At 38.9% G+C, this 19014-nt stretch overlaps 1 protein-coding gene across 5 annotated transcripts in view; it reads right to left on the bottom strand.

Annotated features, from left to right (window-relative positions):
- Nucleotides 1-19014, bottom strand: part of LOC144943408 (RNA-binding motif, single-stranded-interacting protein 3-like) — a 148003-nt gene that overhangs the window by 116699 nt on the left and 12290 nt on the right. For 4 of the 5 annotated variants that reach the window (XM_078870790.1, XM_078870818.1, XM_078870809.1 and 1 more), the window contains exon 2: nucleotides 275-421. The exons of the other annotated variant lie outside the window; for it this stretch is intronic. In XM_078870790.1, the coding sequence (XP_078726916.1) occupies nucleotides 275-421 (147 nt within the window). The remainder of the gene's footprint in view (nucleotides 1-274; nucleotides 422-19014) is intronic. 5 annotated transcript variants of the gene reach the window in all.

The raw sequence follows: 19014 nt of genomic DNA, 5'->3' as shown, positions 1-19014 counted from the left end.
CATTCCATTGGTTCACCATAATCAAATTAACTTTAGTGGTTGCCCTATGAATAGACTGGCCTCTGCCATGGGAATAAAGAATATCCATGGCTAGCTTAGGTCTGCAAATGGAAATTCATTTTGTTTACGAACAATCACATTTCCCACCAAATATGAAAAGCCAAACATTGTAACGTTTCGAAAAGACAGCAGATTAATTGTAACAGAATCACACATCTTCATAGGTGCGGTCACACAGAGAAGGGGTTAATGGTGCCGAGTGGCATGCACTGACCGTGGCATTGGTGTGCGTGTGTACGTAGCCGTGGTGCTGCTGCTGCGTGCCACCCCTGTAAGACCCCGTGCCCGTCGCACCCCAGGAGGTCTCCATACCGTGCCTGGGGCCAGCCAGTGTCCGCCCTCCACGCACAGTGCCTCCTGGCTGTGTACACACAGGCCAACGCAAATAGACATTCGTACGCCACGGGGAATTAATTAGACCCCACTTTTATACCAAAATAAAATTAGCCAACACAGCTATTCCAGAGTGATAACTGTGAGTTGCTTATACATTTTATTTTTTTCTTTAACAGTGTTACCACATTGTGATGGTTATCACCCTGGATCTACAATCCAGAGGTCGCAAGTTCGATTCAATTTCCCAGTGCGGCAGTTTAAATAATGGTGCAAGTTTATATTTTACAAAAGACCTGCCTCTGTCCACTCAGCAGTAGCACGGGAAGACCAGTCAGGAATCAGCAAGTGGACTAGTAAAGTGTGGGCACGTCCACCACTCCCGAGGCATCTAATAAGTATGTGAGAGTAGGCCAAATACCATCCCGCCACACAGTTATGACTGTATTAACAAATGAGAGCACTTTGTCAAATTCGAGCTGGCTCATTTTGTTTCACGAGCCAGCTTAGATATATACAAATTAAAATAAGTTCGCTTTTCAATGTGCATAATTAGTTGCAGCCTTGTTTCTATGAGGCCGTTTTGACAGTATAAAGATGATGGGGGAAAAATGATAGGCTTTACCCTTTCTGGCAACAGTATAGGAATTAAGATGTTGAAACACAAACGAGACAACTGTTACAAGGCATCCAGCGTGCGTAAACACCACACACACTTGTGGTAAAACATGCATAGATCGGCCACTGCATCGCGTGCTTTTAGATGCCCTTCAGCTGGCCGTCTCGAGTGCTCCTACTGATATTAGGAAGCCAGTGGAGCTATGCAATTTTAAAACATCTAAATTGACCAACTTATTTCTTTAGAACTGCTTTTTGTCTTTAGTTTGCTGTCCTTCTACATCACCTCCTATGAGCACGGTTGGCTACGTATGGTGCGAAATAAGTTCAACATACTAACAAATATGGTTTGATAATGTATGCATTTTTTTCAGTTTTATTAGTTTGTTTAAATATTTGTTTATTATACACTTAGCATTAATTGCTACATCCATGTGAAAACTGCAGAGGAAGGGGAAACAGGCTTATTGTTCTCGTGCTGAAAAGAAAACTGGAATATTCTACAACACAGCACCACTCAGGCCTGTGTTAGGTCACGGACTTGTTGGGCTCAAATGTGAGAGCGTTGAGCTTTTAAGCTTCCAATACCAATCACATAATCATCAACACAGGTTAATGCAGCACTCATCATCAGTAGAGTATAGATTAGCAACCATTTGTTGATATTTTGTACTTGGCAAATTCTGCTGGAGGCCAGCTGTCAAAACACGCAGCGTAACACTCCGTCAAATGGTAACGTGAGCACAGTCTGTAGGCTTGTAAAATAAATAAATATGAACTATTTGTCTACAGGATCTACATCTCGTTGACGTGTAAGAAATGTAAAAGTGCAAAACAGGCTGCAAAGCATTGTGGAATCATCTCCAGACGCCAGCATATCTCACGACTCGATGTTGATCTGGAATGTTTGCCACGTAAAATCATACATTGCTGACATAACCTTTTCAAGTAATTTGAACCCACCGTATACAATAACCCCTTCTTTGAGTATTAGCTCATTGTATAAGTTAACTCTCTGTGTGTACATTTGTCGATAATTATCAATCCAAGGGACGAATCACAACTGTCATCACGATTTTTTCTTGTTAAAATAAAACTCAATGCAGGAAAGTCCAACTAAATAAAACAAATACTGTACTTGTTTTTCCATTCAGCATGTACATTGAATAATTATTTAATTGTGCATGCGCATACTTTATCAATTATAAGCATGACTTCATGTTTTCAATTAAATGACACATCGTCCTTGTCTGAAGGTCACCATCATGGAACAAATTGGAAGACTTGGGTGGCTAATGTGAATCTCACGACCTTCAGCAAGTGCAAATTTAACTGCCAATGGGAAATCAGAGGCAGAGGCATACTCGTTTTTAATCCAGCTTCAGTGGGTTATCAGCAAGCCACGCAAGTTTGTCAGGGCTACTGTGATGCCCATCACACAGTTCACCTGTGTAGCCGGGTGTGAGCTTACCTGGTAAAGAACCGCACTTAGAATTGTGCCCTCTGCTACACGTTGCTGTAATTGGTACGGAGAGCCACGTGCGTTTTTTTTCATTATAAGTGAAGTCAATGATGATTAGAAAATTGATCCCAAGCCTTGCGTGCACAGCAGGGCACGCCCCGCTGTGTGTAGACTTTTGGGAGTAGAGAGCGCACCAATTTTAGATTTGGGGTGGACGACGTGCCGAGGGACTGAGCCGAGGTGTTGCGTAACGTGGAGGTTGACGAGGGTCTGTCTGGTCATGAATTTCAGATGATGCAAATGCCCCTTGGAAGAACACTTTGAAATAAACCTTTGCCGTTTCACGAACCTCTTGTGCGCTCATTGTTCGTGGCGTCGCCCACGTCTCATGAGGACAAAACACAACGCAGAACATCTACTCATCGTCACCGAAACTTTATTATTTTTGTTGTTGTCTATTTAGCCGACCTGTCCCCCCCTTTGTTTTGATTCACGGGAGGAGAGGGGGGGGAAGGGCGGACCGGCTACGCCTGCAAATCTGTACAAAGCAGTGACCCGCCAAAAGATACACGACGAACGCGCACAGTGCCAGAGCTGCCGAGTCACAGCACATCTTGCCCAACTCCACACCGCTCAGCTGTAGCTATTACCACGTGGTAATTGAAACTGTATGCTTGTAAAAAGATAATGGTATGATTTTTCTCCAAGACAGTTAAACCGTGTCACAATTTCGATTATATGTTCATGTTTTCATCACAATGCTGTGAATATTATTTTCGGGATCCCTCATCAGTAATGGAATGTCAGCTGGCCTTTGACATATCGCCCTGTATGGCCTGGGCAATACCCATAAAGTCGTTTTTGCATAACACAACGATCGTAACTTTTAGAGACAATAAATGAATTTAATTAAACATGACCTACATAATGTGGTAAATATCCATAAAAATTCACCAAACAGGAAAACGGAGGGTCTTTTATGAAGCAAGAATTATATTACAATATACTTACTGCTGTGCACTTTCGCTTGATGTGGGATGGGATTTTGCTGGCATAATACACTAAAGCACTCAGTTTTGCTTTCTTTATGTAATAAATATCGTGGGCACATTTTAATTTCACCGAATACATTAATTTTGTATACAACGCAGAGACGGTTTCAATCAATGAGATTTCCCCAGCAGTAAAGTGCACAACTGCCACTATACAATAATGATTAATCCTGCATTTAATTAGTCAAGAAAGAATACCAATCGTAGCGCCATAAATGGCAATTATGGTCATAAGGTTGGGTACGCTACATAAGATGCCCATGTAGCGTGCCCAAATCAATTCTGCATCTGCATACAGCAAAGGCACATCCTATTGAAATGGAGCCAGCCAGCTTCGCAGCTGTGAGCATTTATTAGTTGCTACTCTATAAAAAAAAATACTGTACAAAGCAAATGCAATTACACTAAATGAGCAGAGAGGAAACTAATTACTTATATAGCTAAAAGGCTTTCTCATAAGTATTCAGTTTCTGCTCTTTGATTGTGATTCAAATAACTTGTTACACTGAGCAAGTAGCTCAATAGGTATTGACTGGTGGATAATGCAGACCAGCCAAGGTTACACGAGTATAGAGGCAGGCAGTAAATGTAAAGCGTTAAAAAGGTGCCAAGAAAAGTTACTAAATTAGCATTTTCTGCCAAAGGGTTTAACAAAAATAATGAACCGTTACATTTTTTTTTACACAGCCTTTCATGTCACGAATGTGTCACTGCATCGTACATTAGAGTCTCCTACCCAGAGTACTTGTGATTTGTATATCTTACAATATAAAGTAGTTGCTTCTGGCAATAAAATAGTTTGTAAGCATAAATATTGCATACTATAGATTTAGTGATTCGTTATGGTGTCTAGGTTAAATCATCGGTCATGATCCATCTACTGCTGGATAAAAGATGGCTTGGCAATAGATTGAACACACTCTGTAATTGGGAAAAGGATGAGAAAAATCGAAGAACAAAAATGATGGAAGACGTCATAGCAAACATGAGGGCAATAAAGCAGCAACAATTGTAGACAATTAGCAATAAAAAAAATGGTCGTAGCCATTTTGGGAAAAATATGGAACCATAAATTATGATAGAGACAAAATTGGAAATTCACAATTTTATGCTCGTCCTTACGGAGAAACATGGAATCGTTGCACGTGACAAGAGATATAATCTTGAAATTTGTATAGAAATGTGACACTTTTTTGTTATTGTAAAAAAGAAAATCTACAAATATCCCAGGAATAAAATCATTTTTCAAATTAAAAGAAGGAAGTTCCAATGTAAAACTTGAAGTAAACACGCGGCCCTTCACAGTATAAAACAATGGAAAGTTCCTGGACTGGATGGTATAACTTTGGCCATCAAAGGTGTGACATGAGTTTGAGCCAGAATTTGGGGATGTATTTATAAAATATGTATAAGTAAATAAAATAAATTCCTCAATCATATAATGACGCCTCAAACGTTTATCTGTAAAAAAAAAAGTTGATGGAAGTGATTTGAAGAATTACGGAACTATTCGCCTATAAATCAGTTTCTAATAAACACATTTATTAGAAACTGTTTGTGGTCATTGGGAGCAATAATGTAAAATTGAGAGGCCAAAAAAACTACTTGAGCAAGCCGAGTTTAGGAAAGGTTCCTGTACCATGGATCACGCACAGTACTATTAATCAGATTTTACAAAAGACAAATTATGTAAATTATCATTATGCCTTGCCTTGAGAAGGTATTGATTCAGTGTACATCCAGGCTTTCACAGACGCCCAAATAAAATATTCAGGAATCACAATAATAATTTATAATAATAAATGGAACAGCTGCAATGAGATTACATAAAGAAAACAACAAATCACATATTAGAGATGGGATCAGACAAGAAGACATGCTTTTGCCTATATCATGCACAGTGACAGTTTTTTGTAAATAAAATTGCACAGTAGTTAACAAATAAAAATGGATAACTGTAAATACTTAACATGTCATCCATGTCAGATGTATTGATGGCATTAAAATAACCAATGGAAGTCAGGTGCAGAAAATTAAATAACGGATTGAGAAAAGCTGCAAAGTTGGGCTCATATTAGCAAAACAAGTTAAGTGATGTTTAAAAAAATATATTTTTTGTTATTCAAATGCCACAAAGATAAACGTAATGCGATGTTTATCTGGCTTAGATCTATGACTTACGATAAATACAATCATAAAATGTACAGTGTTGTTGTTAACTAGTACGCCCAACGACAGCAAAGTTATTTTTTGAAAGGGAATGTTCCTTTTCCACCTACAAATGTTTGTTTTTTCTTCCAATTTTGGGCATTCCATCCTGTCCATGTAAAAACCTACATTTTTTATCTGCTGTTTTGTACTGTACTGAAATTCTGAGAACGATAAACTCATTTGCATAACAGTTTTAACTTAGACTTAATCTGTAATAAAGAAAAAAGTATTGCAGCCATCAATATCGGAATTTCACACTGAATTACAGGACATTACACAATTACATTTGGAGCGATTTGCAGTATGGTGGAGTTTAAGCATTTTAGTTTCGGTTATTTAAAAAAAAACTATTACAAAATGCAGTATTGCAGTATGATGCCTAAAAATATATGAATAATCACAATTAGGGTGATTCCTTTAAGGCAACATATAGTTTCAATTATTGTATATACAGTATTAGAATGGCATTTAAATTAATTTGCAAAACTTGTAAAACGCACATATTTAGGTTATACTTGTAATGTGACAAAAATGCGAATGTATGTTTGGTATGCAAATTTATTTATATTTACAACATTTAGTCATGGAATTGATAAAGACTAGTAGAAGAGTCGACAGCATGCTGGATTCACAATTCGGATTGCAAATCAATATACACGCGAAACTGTATTTACTCTATCAAGCTGTGATGCAGGTCTGAAATCCAGTGCTTTGGAGGCAAAGGTTGGTAGATCGCATGAATTTTTTTGAGTGACAATGCCAAAACTGCTGGGCTGTCAGGTGGTCAGGAGGTGTTGGTACAAAAGTGGGTTCATGGACCCATGTGTGAACCTTTGAGTTATACCCAAGTATAATAATAATAATAAACTCCGTTTTATCAAGCGCCTTTCAAATTGTAATCTCAAAGTGCCGTATATCAGAGGTAAAACTATTTTAAAATGAAACACTGATACACCAGTAAAACCCCAATCATAATACAATAAAACCAAAGATAAGACAAAAATAGAAACATGGGCAACTGATAATAGGTGGAACCCAGCCAAGCTATTTAAAAAACTGATTTAAAATGTCACAATCTCGATAAAATCCAATCAACCAGCAAGGAAAGCCATTGAATAAAACATATTTTATAACACTTAGACTTTCGCGACCAATATTATCCTTAAGAGGTTTTTGGGTTAGATCGCGTAAATATAAATGTGCTAACGGCGGGTTTAACGACACATTTATATTTACGCAATCTAACCCAAAAACCTCTATTATGAATACAAATATTTTTTAAGCTTTATTTAAAAGTCCTGAAGTGAATGGAAATAGTGTTCCAGAGACTTGGCGCACAGCGGCAAAAGAGCATAGTCCCCTCGTGTACAACGCCTCTTGGAGACTAGGATAGTATGTATGATTTAGAAAACGTTTTTTGGTTTGGCCATGTTTGTTTGTTGTAGTACGGAGTTAGAATGATGGCTTTAATCTAAGATGTCTTGTGGTGGTTGTTGTTGTTTGACTTGCATCCCACTGGGATTTTTGCACAGCGTTGGTGTACGGTGCTTTTTTTTCTGGAAGACTTTGCTGTTTTTTCCTGGATTTTTCTGTTTGCACAAAGTCACTTTAAGATGTTTTCTTGTTCATGCTTTTGTTTTTTGTTTGTTGCGGTTGCACCCGATTCAAGAGCCGACAGGCTCACAGGGCTATACCAAATAAATAAAACTGAAACTGTTTAATTACTCTGGGTACTCCAGGCTTCCTCCCACAGGAGAAAAATACTCACGAAAGGAATTTGTCAAACATCCCAATGCAAGACTCTCTTGCATTAAAGAGTATTAAAACTTATTGAGACTTTCTTGGGTAAATAAAATCACTTTTTTTTTACACTTCACAAAATTGTATCTTAAAACTATTTATGTTCTCATTCAAATCTAAAAGAATTGCGCGACACATCATTGAGCAACACATGTCCTATCCCAATTGATCGCGGTCAGATTGGATTGTGTGGGATTGGATAAGGGCCCAATCTGAACTGCATCATTCGGTCCAAAGAGACTCAATAACTATATACACACTTAATATGAGAAGATATTACAAGAGAAAACCCATAAATCTGATATTATTAACTTTATGACTGCTGACAATTTAACGGTGCAAAATACATGCACATTTTTGGTGATGTCTCTTGTTTGAAAATGTTATTTGTGACATAAACAATTTCGTGTTTTTGTAACCTTTTCACTGAATGTAGTAATGTGTGAAAATGTTACATTTTCCCATAAAAAAATTCCTCCACCAGAAAAAAATAATCGAAGTCATTATTCTTGCCATTCAGAAATGTTTAGGACTTAATCTCTGGGTTTACAACGTGACAAATTAGACAGATTTGTTGTAATTGCATGTGTAAACCGAATGTTTGTTTTCCAGGTATATAAATATGAATTATATTTTTAAAATGTCAGCAGATCAGAAAGGGCTGCATGACTGTAATAGTGTACAGTATATCTGGAAATTTCACAGGGACATACAGTACATATAAAGGGCATTATTGGCACCAGCTTAGAGCACAAAAAAACAACGTTTTGCTGGTCACATTTTTATTGCTTTGAAAAATGAATGTTTTGCATGCCCCAAGATGCCTCAAACTTCAGCGGAATCTAAACTTTAGATGCCAAGGCAAGGGGCAGATACGTGTCTCTGATTTATGGTCAACGCTGCCTCCAATAATTAATTCTCTACGAGCTGTCTGGTGAGAATATAGTGGAGCTGACTGTTAAAGGCTTTATTACTACAAATACCAACATCAGCACTAAACGGACTGAACTCTTTAATAGGTAAGACAGAGTTCTTTGCTTATCCAGCGGTGGATTGTTTACAGCTAATGATGATGTAAACCCAGTTAACATAGAATATTGGGTCACCACTGGTCCAACGTTGGTTCACAACACATGCCAACATTGACCCAATGTTGACATGTTTACTGTGAAGGTTCTGGAATATATGTGTTGTTGTTGCATTAGGTGGAATGGCCATGTGTACATGGAATAAGAATACCTCGTTTTAGACTTAGTGTTCCAATTTGTTTGCATGTGTGGCAGTTGTGTAGAATTAAATGATTCACACGCTTTCTTATGTATGTAGTAAGACACAAAAGAACACGTTATGTAAACAGCCACAGACAGGTGTGTTCACATATGCACGTATCATATTCAAAACCTGAACGATATTTCCTGAAAGCGATCAGTTGGAAAGGACTCAATGTAAAACAAATTCTTAAAAATGTGACTGTGGCAGACAACTCAATGTTATGTATGTTGAATTTAGTTTGCACCATATGTAGCCAACCATGCAAATCATTTTCAAACCTGAGCAATGAGCATATTGTAAGTAATATAAAATGCAATTTCATGCAGCCTCCATTTCAGAGTTTGCTAGGGCCCCCTGAACCTTACACCCAGGGATAATAATTACTGTTAGAAATGGCCTACTAGGTTCCTGGCTATTAAGTGCTTAGATCACATCACATTGTATGCTATGCTTCAATGTGGTTTTGGTCTTTGATAACCACAATATCAGCAGCACATGGTCAGCAATGGGGGTTGACAAATTACATGGATATATAATTGCATTTGAGACTGAGAATTAAATATTGGCTTGAGGAGGTCCTAGGATGATTTGTTTTGTAGTAGTGATACCTGACGAAGCCACAGTCATTGAAGGGGAGGGTTTTTTCTGGTTATGGAGGATGTCCAACATATGGAGAATGATTTAGCAAATAGATAATTACGAATGTGTAATCAGCCAGTCAGTTTATTTGGGGTAAGGCTCACTGAGCTAAGAAGCCCTTTTTAATGATGACCTGGCCAAAGTGGTGAGCACGTTACATTGAAAGGGAAGGTTTCCAGGGGTTGCATCGTACAGTACTATAGCACGAAAATGTTATAAACATTATCTATGAAAAATAGCAAGAATTAATAACCAACCATAAATATGTAAAATGGAAAAGTATTCATCAATACAAAATAACATTATACATGACACTAGTGAGAGGAACTCACATATGGCATTTACACATTTTAATCAAATTTACAGGTCATACATTTAATTAATACTTAACTGATAACTGTTGGCAATTCAATATTTACAACTTAATAACACTTCAATATTTCGATTTAAAGCTTTCGTGACTGCAGGGATTCATCTTCTTGGTTATTTCGGTAAAGTCACGTAGAATGGACCTGTTCTCCACCTGAGGACGGCTGCTTGCGTTGTGGCCGAAACGTCGTGAGAATTATTTTATTGTTTTATTTTTATTATTTTATTATTTCCATTCTACGTGACTTTACCGAAAGAACCAAGAAGATCTATTTAGTTCTGTTGTAAAACAAGTCTCAAATAAGATAATTGTTTTTTTACCCTTCTATCTGGCAACAAAACTGACACCTTTTTTACAAGGAGTCATGTTTGCAGACCACAATACCTGCAGTCATAATGCAAACAAAAAACATAACTATGATAATGTATGCACTGTCCTTGAAGTTGATTGGTCCACACCCGAGACAGCTTTCCTTAGAGCCTAGTCTCACATGGGTTGGACCAGATGACGCCAAAAGGCGCACAAGTCTCAAATAAATGTGAGAAATGGGTTCACCGAATTTCATGCAACAGATAAGTGCCGCGTGTGCATGCAGCTTTAGAATGTCTAGTCCACATACACGCATTGTCTTTGACTGAGCAACGCTAATTAATTAGTACGCGAACAGTGTTGCGGTTTGAGGTTCAACATTTTGGAGTTATATTTATTCATTTATTTTGGTTGGCTTTCTGGCTTGCCTTGAATTTCACTTTACAGTCCAGCTTTGAGAGATTTCTTGGTTTTAAAATTTTCTAATTTCCATACTATATATGATTTAAAAAAACATCCGAGCAGCATGCGACAGTCAGCCAAAATACCCGATAGAGCTCAATTTCGTGGAAAACTCTCATCCAGCAGTGGCATAAGCAAACAATTGCAGGCTGCACATTTATATGTTATATTCAAAGGAGCACAAAATGTACAGTGATATACGCAGAGAAAACTGCATTACTGAAGTAAGTAAATAAGAGTGTTAATCCAGCAGCTTCCTAATTGTCAGCACAGCATAGGAATGTTCGTTGGCCCAACGACCATCGCAAGAAGGGAGGGGGCCTTGCAAACGTGTGCAGGGCTGACATTTCCATTTACAAACCATATTTATATGCAATATATTAAATGCATAACCTGCGGGAAGCAATCTCAAACACTGTCATGTCACGAAGGTGGAGTGTACATGTATATATTAATGAAAGCACGGCATTTTGGGAACATTTTTTTTTGATGTATTTGCATACTTCACGTAAATGTGCATGGTAAAACATATATATATATGCGCGAGTTACATCTCGATATGTGCGTGCACATTTACAATATGTATAAATATGCTTGTACATTAATTTTATATTAACAAAATAACATTTTAATGTCATAATCTGTCAACCCACTTACTTTAAAGCAATGAATGCAATCTATGTATCTGTCAGCCTGGCAGTCGGAACATCTGGAAGAAGGAACGTGCCTGTGGGTGTAGTGCATGGTGCTTCCCCTCGTGTGTGCTCGTGTGCTAGGATTAGAGGCAGATCCTTTCATATCAATGACCTGACATTTCAGCCATCTTCATCTGCGTGAGCCCGAGGGTGGGAAAGCCTGCCACGGTCGTCATCTCCACCAGTGATGGCTGTGGTGTCATGTTTGGCCTTTCCCAAAGTTTTTGTCCTTGTCCAGCTTCCATGCCGTTTAATTTGATGTGTGTCAAAGCTCTTCATTTGAAAGAAGCTCTGTAAGTTTACACCGTACGATGTGCGAACACTGCACACTCAATTTTACTTTCACAGATAAGAGATTAGGGGCCCGATTTACGTAGAATTTGGTTTCATGCTTTTTGCAGAATTACGTTGATAGGTGAAAATCGATTGGCACAGACACATTCATGTACAAGAAGATTCAGGCCGAGTTCACAAAGCAGAAGTTGTGAAGTCTCATTCCGCACAAAATCCTGCAGCCAATCACTTGGCGAGGGATTGTGAACGGAGACTCAAGGCTGTGCATGCTGATGCCATCACGCTCGCTCTGTTGATGAACCAAGTTCGTTCAATTAGGCTTCTTCCACCTCTCACACACTTGCTATGCATGTGTGAGTGGCTCTGCCATCCATTAAGGTGTGGTGTTGTAGCTCCATGACAAGAAAAATACTGTGCTGTTGAAAAATCATTCACGATGATAATGAATCATGATCATAGTGATGATTATCACGATGAGGACGAGGATAAAGAATTAATATTATGCAAATGCTGACAGTGATTACAATGATATTGCTTCTGACAACAGGAGTTGATGGCAATCATATTGCAATGACGATGATAACTATGATGACAAAGGTCCTACTGCTCTTGCTGCTGCTTCAGCTGACGATGATACGTCAACTCCCAGTCTATCGACCCACACCAAGCCCTATCTCATGGCAATTCACCAATTCTCGTCTCCAAAGTGTCGGATTACCAATGTGTACCTACAATTTATGCGCACTACCTATTTAAGGCCGACTTGTGAGCCACCTTCAAGAGGCTCAATACAGGAGCCACTGATGTTTCCCAAAATCAAATCAACATCGTTGAGTTGCGAGCACAGTGCCGCACACAGCACCCCAGCCCGTGACTTATGTCAACAGCCTGAAATACTACACTTGGGATTTGTGGCTTCGCACGTGTGCCAATGTTACCTGAATTAATGGGTGTATATATGTAATGGAGAGCGGTGGCACAGTAGTTAGCGCACTGCACTACGAACCCGGTGAACAGAGTTCGATTCCCGTTCATGGCCAACACCAGCGGCGATTCACTTAACTGGTCCTGGGCCTCCCCTGGGTCGGCTCAGCGTCCAATGAGTACCTGGTGTGGTCTGTAAACATCGTCACTGGGGAGACAAAGGCGGTCGGCAGTGGTGCTGGCCTCCCACCTCCTTGTGCACAATACCGGCCTTCATAGGTGCTTACTAACAACAGCACTTGCCCCAACAGTCTGTTAAGGTTATAAGGGGGATCTTTGTATTTGTAAATGTGCTTGTGTGTTTTTGTGAATGGCTGTGTGTATGAAATGTGAGGAGTGTAGTGCTTCATACACTCTGGCATGAACCCAACGACTTGTTTAAATCCAGGTCCACTGCAATAATTAGCGAGTGGTCCGTGAACCTGCCCTGAGCCTCTCCCAGGTCGACTCAGCCTCAAATGCGTGCCTGGTGCAGTGTACAACGGTCATTTGCAACTCATTACTTTGAAAGCAAAGTTACGTGGATTGAGTCATGATTTATGAAACTCTCATAGCCACTGGGCTACCAGATAGCCAGAATACAGTACGGCAAGTGGATTATTGAGTTTATTTGTGCAGATGATTGGGAGTTATCCCCTTTAAGATTGGGTTTTCTCTGGATACTCCAATTTACACCCACATGCAAACCCTTCAAAAGAGAATACTGTATTCAGACTCAGGGAATCCTGGGGACACTACCTCTTCCGCATCATCACCATCATCGTCCAACGTAGCAGAAGTAACAGTGATAACAGGAACATTGTCCTTTTTTCCCATCTTCTTAATCTTTATCATCAGTTGTATTCTTTATGTGCATGCATGGATGCCTTCATCCCACTACTGCAACATCACTGACTTTTCAATATGCACAACGGGTCAGATTCGATCTCAAAATATCTAATTGTGTGATTTAATTATACACATTGTTTAGAGATAGTGACTTAAGAACATTGAGTTATAGTGGTGGAGGTAGCTGCTGCAGCACAAGATAATGTAAAAATATATATATGAATTACGAATATTCTTATATAATAATTTAAATGTTCTGTGCATCCGAACAGATTTGTTATGTATATTCTTAGGTTTTTTTCGGTAAAGTCATGTAGGTAAAACATCAAAATTAATGAAAATAAAATAAAAACAAAAATCACGACGTTTCGGAGGCAACACAAGTCTCCGTCATCAGGTGGGACCGTCACAGCTGCATCAAGTGAGGCAATGATTCAAGATGTAATCCCTTAAAAGCGAGTTGAGGGGGGAGGAGAGGGAGGGGGGAGCTCATCAGAATATGGTAGCCAATGAATGGAACGTATCGGGAGGGAGAGGGGGGCCAAAAGGGTGGGCGACGGCGTGGAAGCGATTGTGCGCAAGCGACAAACTACTGCACACGCCAACACAATGGACAGAGAGGGGGAGGGGAGGTCTGATACACATGATAGAACAAAGGGACGAAAATGACCATGTTTATACCAATGCTGGCTGAACAATGAAGAGAGTACTGTTAAAAATAACTGGGGATGTTAACACTCGGTAAAGTAAAGTAAAATAGTGCCTGTCAGGTAAGATGGTCCAAAAAATTGTAATTAAGTCTTTTTTGCGTGGTTGATAACATCTTTCCAATGATTACTAAGTTTGTACCCATCATCACGGTTGAAATTATGTCTGTGTTTGTATATTTGTATGGCTTCGTGTACAAACCTTTGATGGTAGCCGGGAGGTTTGCAGAGAACCTTGGTCTCGGAAAAGACAATTTCATGAGAGCCCACCGAGTTGTAGCAATGATCGGCAACGGCAGAAGAATCAGTTCTGCCGTGTTTCAGATCTGACTTGTGCTCGCGGACACGATCAGAAACATGACATTTCGTTTCTCCAATGTAGCAATCACCACAAATGCAACTCAATTTGTAGACTCCAGGATACTGTAAGTCAGGAACGACATCCTTCACAGATGGAATCAGATCACGGATTTTATGCACTGTACTGAATCGGACTTGGATCTTATGTTTGTTTAGAATTTTTGAGATCTTTTTGGTCACGCCAGCTATGTATGGTAACGTGATGGTTTTGGTCGGAGTTTCATGTGGCTGTTTTTGTGTGGTGGGAGAGACAGCTTGGCGGATAGTACGGTTATGTATGTATGTACAAGTATCTTGAACTTCTTTCGCACCATACATAGCCAACCATGCTAATCGGAGGTGCAGGGGAAGGACAACAAAATAAACACAAAAAGCAGTTCTAAATAAATAAACTACATGTAAACAGAAGTTCTCAAAATTAAGCCCAGAAACAATTTTAAATAAATATACTATCAACATGTCGTATAAACTCATATATGGTAGTGTCATTCGCCATATAATTACAGAGTTTGAGGCTGTTATATGCAGACTCAACTGTGAATACCAAGTAGAATGTGTCAAGTTTGTCTTTATTGCCTTATTCATGCACACAGATGATGTCTTGTACTCGCACTACAAAATCACTTGCACCTCCGGGCACAAAATTGCATCGTAAAATTTGATGTCCCGATTCTATCTTTCCAGTCATTTCTCCCGATTGCATCACAACAGGAAGAAAGAGTTAACACTGTTGCAAAGGTCCACACTAACCAATTTGCATTCAACTGTAATAGGTATCATTACAGAGACATCAGAGACACACACAACGGCTTGTTGTCCTGGTTGATTTGTTAAAGTATAGCGGTGGTTTTCTGGCTCATAGAATGCTAGCAATTGATTTTGAATTCTCACCAAGCTCAAGGTTGATTCAAGGTAATTTGGATAAGTGACATTATATTTGTGACTGGAAACATGCCTAATCTGAATGAGCAAATGTCGATCACACGATCCCGTGTTGAAAATGCTAATACAAAATTAAATGTGCTGGGACACTGTAACACGGCTGCAGCTTTTTCAGTCACACAGGAAGATGCTGCCAGAAGTGAGTTTTCCCTGACCTTGGTCCCAAAAATAATCTTGCTAAAGCAGGCCATTAACATGCATAGGGAAAGCAGGCTCAAGGCTGAGCTATTCCCATCACAGGCGGATTAGTGTGAAGCTACAGTATCACGACCGCTAGCAGGCTACAATAAATGCAGAAATTGATTCCAGAATGGGTGCAGCACCGGGTTCTGTGGTCAAGCACACGAAATACCATGAAGGAAATATTACTAAAAGGCACTGCAGGGAATTCATATCGGTTTCCGGAAATAATCCCTACAATTCATATATGCAGCACTCTCATACAACGTATGCAATTAAATACAATTTTGATCGTCACGCCATTGTTTATGGCCCAATATAACTTGCGGATTGTACACGCCCTTATTTATTAACTCCACAGCCCTGTTCGAGAAATATGTTCAAAACCAAGTTGACGGTGTATGGAGAAAGCATATTTGAAAAAGTGACATGTACCTAATCACATTCTCTGTTTATGATGCAACCACATGTGCCTTACCATTACCAAGAGGGGCACCTCTAAAGACCACCAAAAAAAACACATCTGTCACGCACAAGCAGATTTTAGAATTGCATTGCAATGACTCATTACACATAACTTTCTCCACACCAGAAATGTAAAATGGGCAAAGTAATTGAAAAACATTTGCATTGAAAATACAAGCAACGGTTACAAAAATGGAATGCCGGGAAAAAAAATGTACAGTAAAATTTAAGAATAAAAAATATGCGACGAACGCTAAAACCTTATTTTAAATGCGTAGAAATGTATTTTAGTACGACTGTATATTACTGTAGAGTACTTTAAACATACAAATCTGAGCAAAAAATCCCAAGTGACAACCTCTTGGTATTAGTCCACTCAATAACACTTCTCTGCGGGTATGAGATTCCGCGAGAGAAATCGGTGTCATTTCCATGCTGTATTCTCATACAGATGGCCCCACAAAAATACACTGAATTTGCTCAGCTTCATAAAACTACCAAAACTGTATTAAAAAACGGTTTAAAATGTATAGAGATACAGCAAGTAATAACCAGTCTGTTACAGATGCCTAAATCTAATAATATATTTTGAATACATATTATGTATAGTATCAGCATTCGCATCATCATTCATTTGGTCAGGCATTACATTGAGGTGTATTGGCCAGGGAGGCAATTGATCTGACTTAGGTCATAAGATTATGGAAAGACATAAATATAACCAGTTTTTTCTAGTAATTCTTTTAAAAAAATTCTGGGACATAGGAATATAATAAAGTATTCTGCGCTTTAAAATTACTGGATATTGGAGTACATTATGAAGAGGTTAAACATCATTTACATCGGATCAAAAACCGGAGTTGTACAAGTAAATATGCTCTCACCAAGGCTATTAACAGGAATTTGAGAATATGTTTTTTATTAAAAGTTTGATCGGAGAAAATGGATGAATTACTTATCATCTCAGAGTTACGGATGGTATAGTCATTATAACAAATGATGATGGGCCGACGTTAGTCCAACGGTTTCATTCACATGCGAACGTAGGTCCAACGTAGGCATGGTTACTGGGTTAATAAAATCTGAAATGTTGGGCTCACGATGAATGAGAAAAAGCAATGTACTCTATAGCAAGTTCTCTTTACAAAATGAAATATTATTTGGAGTGACACCATTTGATATCACAGGGTACAGAGTACTGTGTGTACATATAACTAGAACAATTATATATTTGAGGCAGCTCAGAAAGCTGAAAGATGTACAAAAGAACAAATGTAAATGAAAAGACTTAAGAAAAGTGGGCTTGGGCAGGACACATCTAAAGAAGGGATAATGGCTGGTGGTTGAGATTGACGATGAAATGGCAGCCCAAGAGGAATTCATTCATGGAAATGGAGCTATGAAATAAACTTATTTATTAGAGTAAGATCCATTGTGGCATCAGAGACCAGCAGATAAACCATTGGCTAATGATGACAGAATTTGCAAACATCGCATTCAATTGATACAATACACTGTAAAAGACTACGATGCATTTGTGACAAGTTCGAAAACAGCGCAAACCTTTCAGAAACAGTTCAAAGAAGACATATTACCCCCAGGAATATGTCGAACGCAGACTTGTTATATATTTTTTTACTGTCGGTGATTTAAGTGAATTGTAATTTTTAAATTGGCTTTTGAAATTAAATTAAATCGTTTCGTAAAGGGTAGTACACATTTTGATGAAAAATGCTCCACCTGAAATATCCCAGTCAAAATTGCATTACGTTTAAAAATATATACACGTAATGTACAGTCGGTTCACAAAAAGCAATGGCTACATATGTATCGTCATAGTAATTTATGTTTACAATATGGCATTTTGTGATTCACATCTCCAATATGCACCTCATACTTGAAATATATGCAACCATTTTACAATTATACCTCTCAGGACACGGATTGTTTTTTTTTAAAGTTATTGATTGTGGTTGTTGCAGTTATCAAACCCTGGCTTAGTGGCATGGTGACCACGAGTACATCTACAGCATTTGTATAGACAGTGTGCTGTTTCTCTGGTTACATATACAGCCTTTATTTAATAAAGGCAAATCACATTTTCAGAACATAAATATTGGTATACAACCTTTAACCCATCTTCTTGTGATAATAATAACTCTGTCTACTTGACAGACCTGTTCTCCACCTGAAGACGGCTGCTTGCGTTGTGGCCGAAACGTCGTGAGAATTATTTTATTATGTTTTAGTTTTATTATTTTATTATTTTCCTTCTACGTGACTTTACCGAAAGAACCAAGAAGATGAATCCCTGCAGTCACGAAAGCTTTAAATCAAAATATAATAATAATAGTTCAATTTGCAGAGGTGTGGACTCGAGTCATGTGACTTGGACTCGAGTCAGACTCGAGTCATGAATTTGATGACTTGCGACTCGACTTGGACTTGCATAACAATGACTTTGTCCCACCTATGAGATGTGGACTCGAGTCATGTGACTTGGACTCGAGTCAGACTCGAGTCATGAATTTGATGACTTGCGACTCGACTTGGACTTGCATAACAATGACTTTGTCCCACCTCTGTCAATTTGTAACGCGCGCAAATTTGCAGACGTAGTGGCCGCAACTCAGAGGCGCGGAGCCAAGCTCAGAGTCGCTCAAAAGCATAATTGTAGAGGTGAGTTTTTAAGTGATATAACCTCGTATGTTGTCCCTACAGTGGTTAGAATAAGCGCGTCCTGGGAAGTGGCCAGGCGACTCCGGGGTCAGAGCACAGAGCCGGCAACGCTCAGATCTTGGGTTCACGTCTAGGCAGCTGCCTTCCACAATCTCACGTGCGTGCAATTGACGGGCTCACCCCAATCACCAATGACAATACAGTATTGCATTTGGGTGTTCACTTCATTTGGCAAAAAAAAATACAGCTCTGAGAATGATAATTATTTAGTTTGACTGTTACGTGACGAACA

Source organism: Lampetra fluviatilis, chromosome 2, assembly GCF_964198595.1.
Source record: "Lampetra fluviatilis chromosome 2, kcLamFluv1.1, whole genome shotgun sequence".
Taxonomy (NCBI): domain Eukaryota; kingdom Metazoa; phylum Chordata; class Hyperoartia; order Petromyzontiformes; family Petromyzontidae; genus Lampetra; species Lampetra fluviatilis.
The sequence above is the reverse complement of the archived record's forward strand: the minus strand, read 5'-3'. Positions and strand labels throughout refer to the sequence as shown.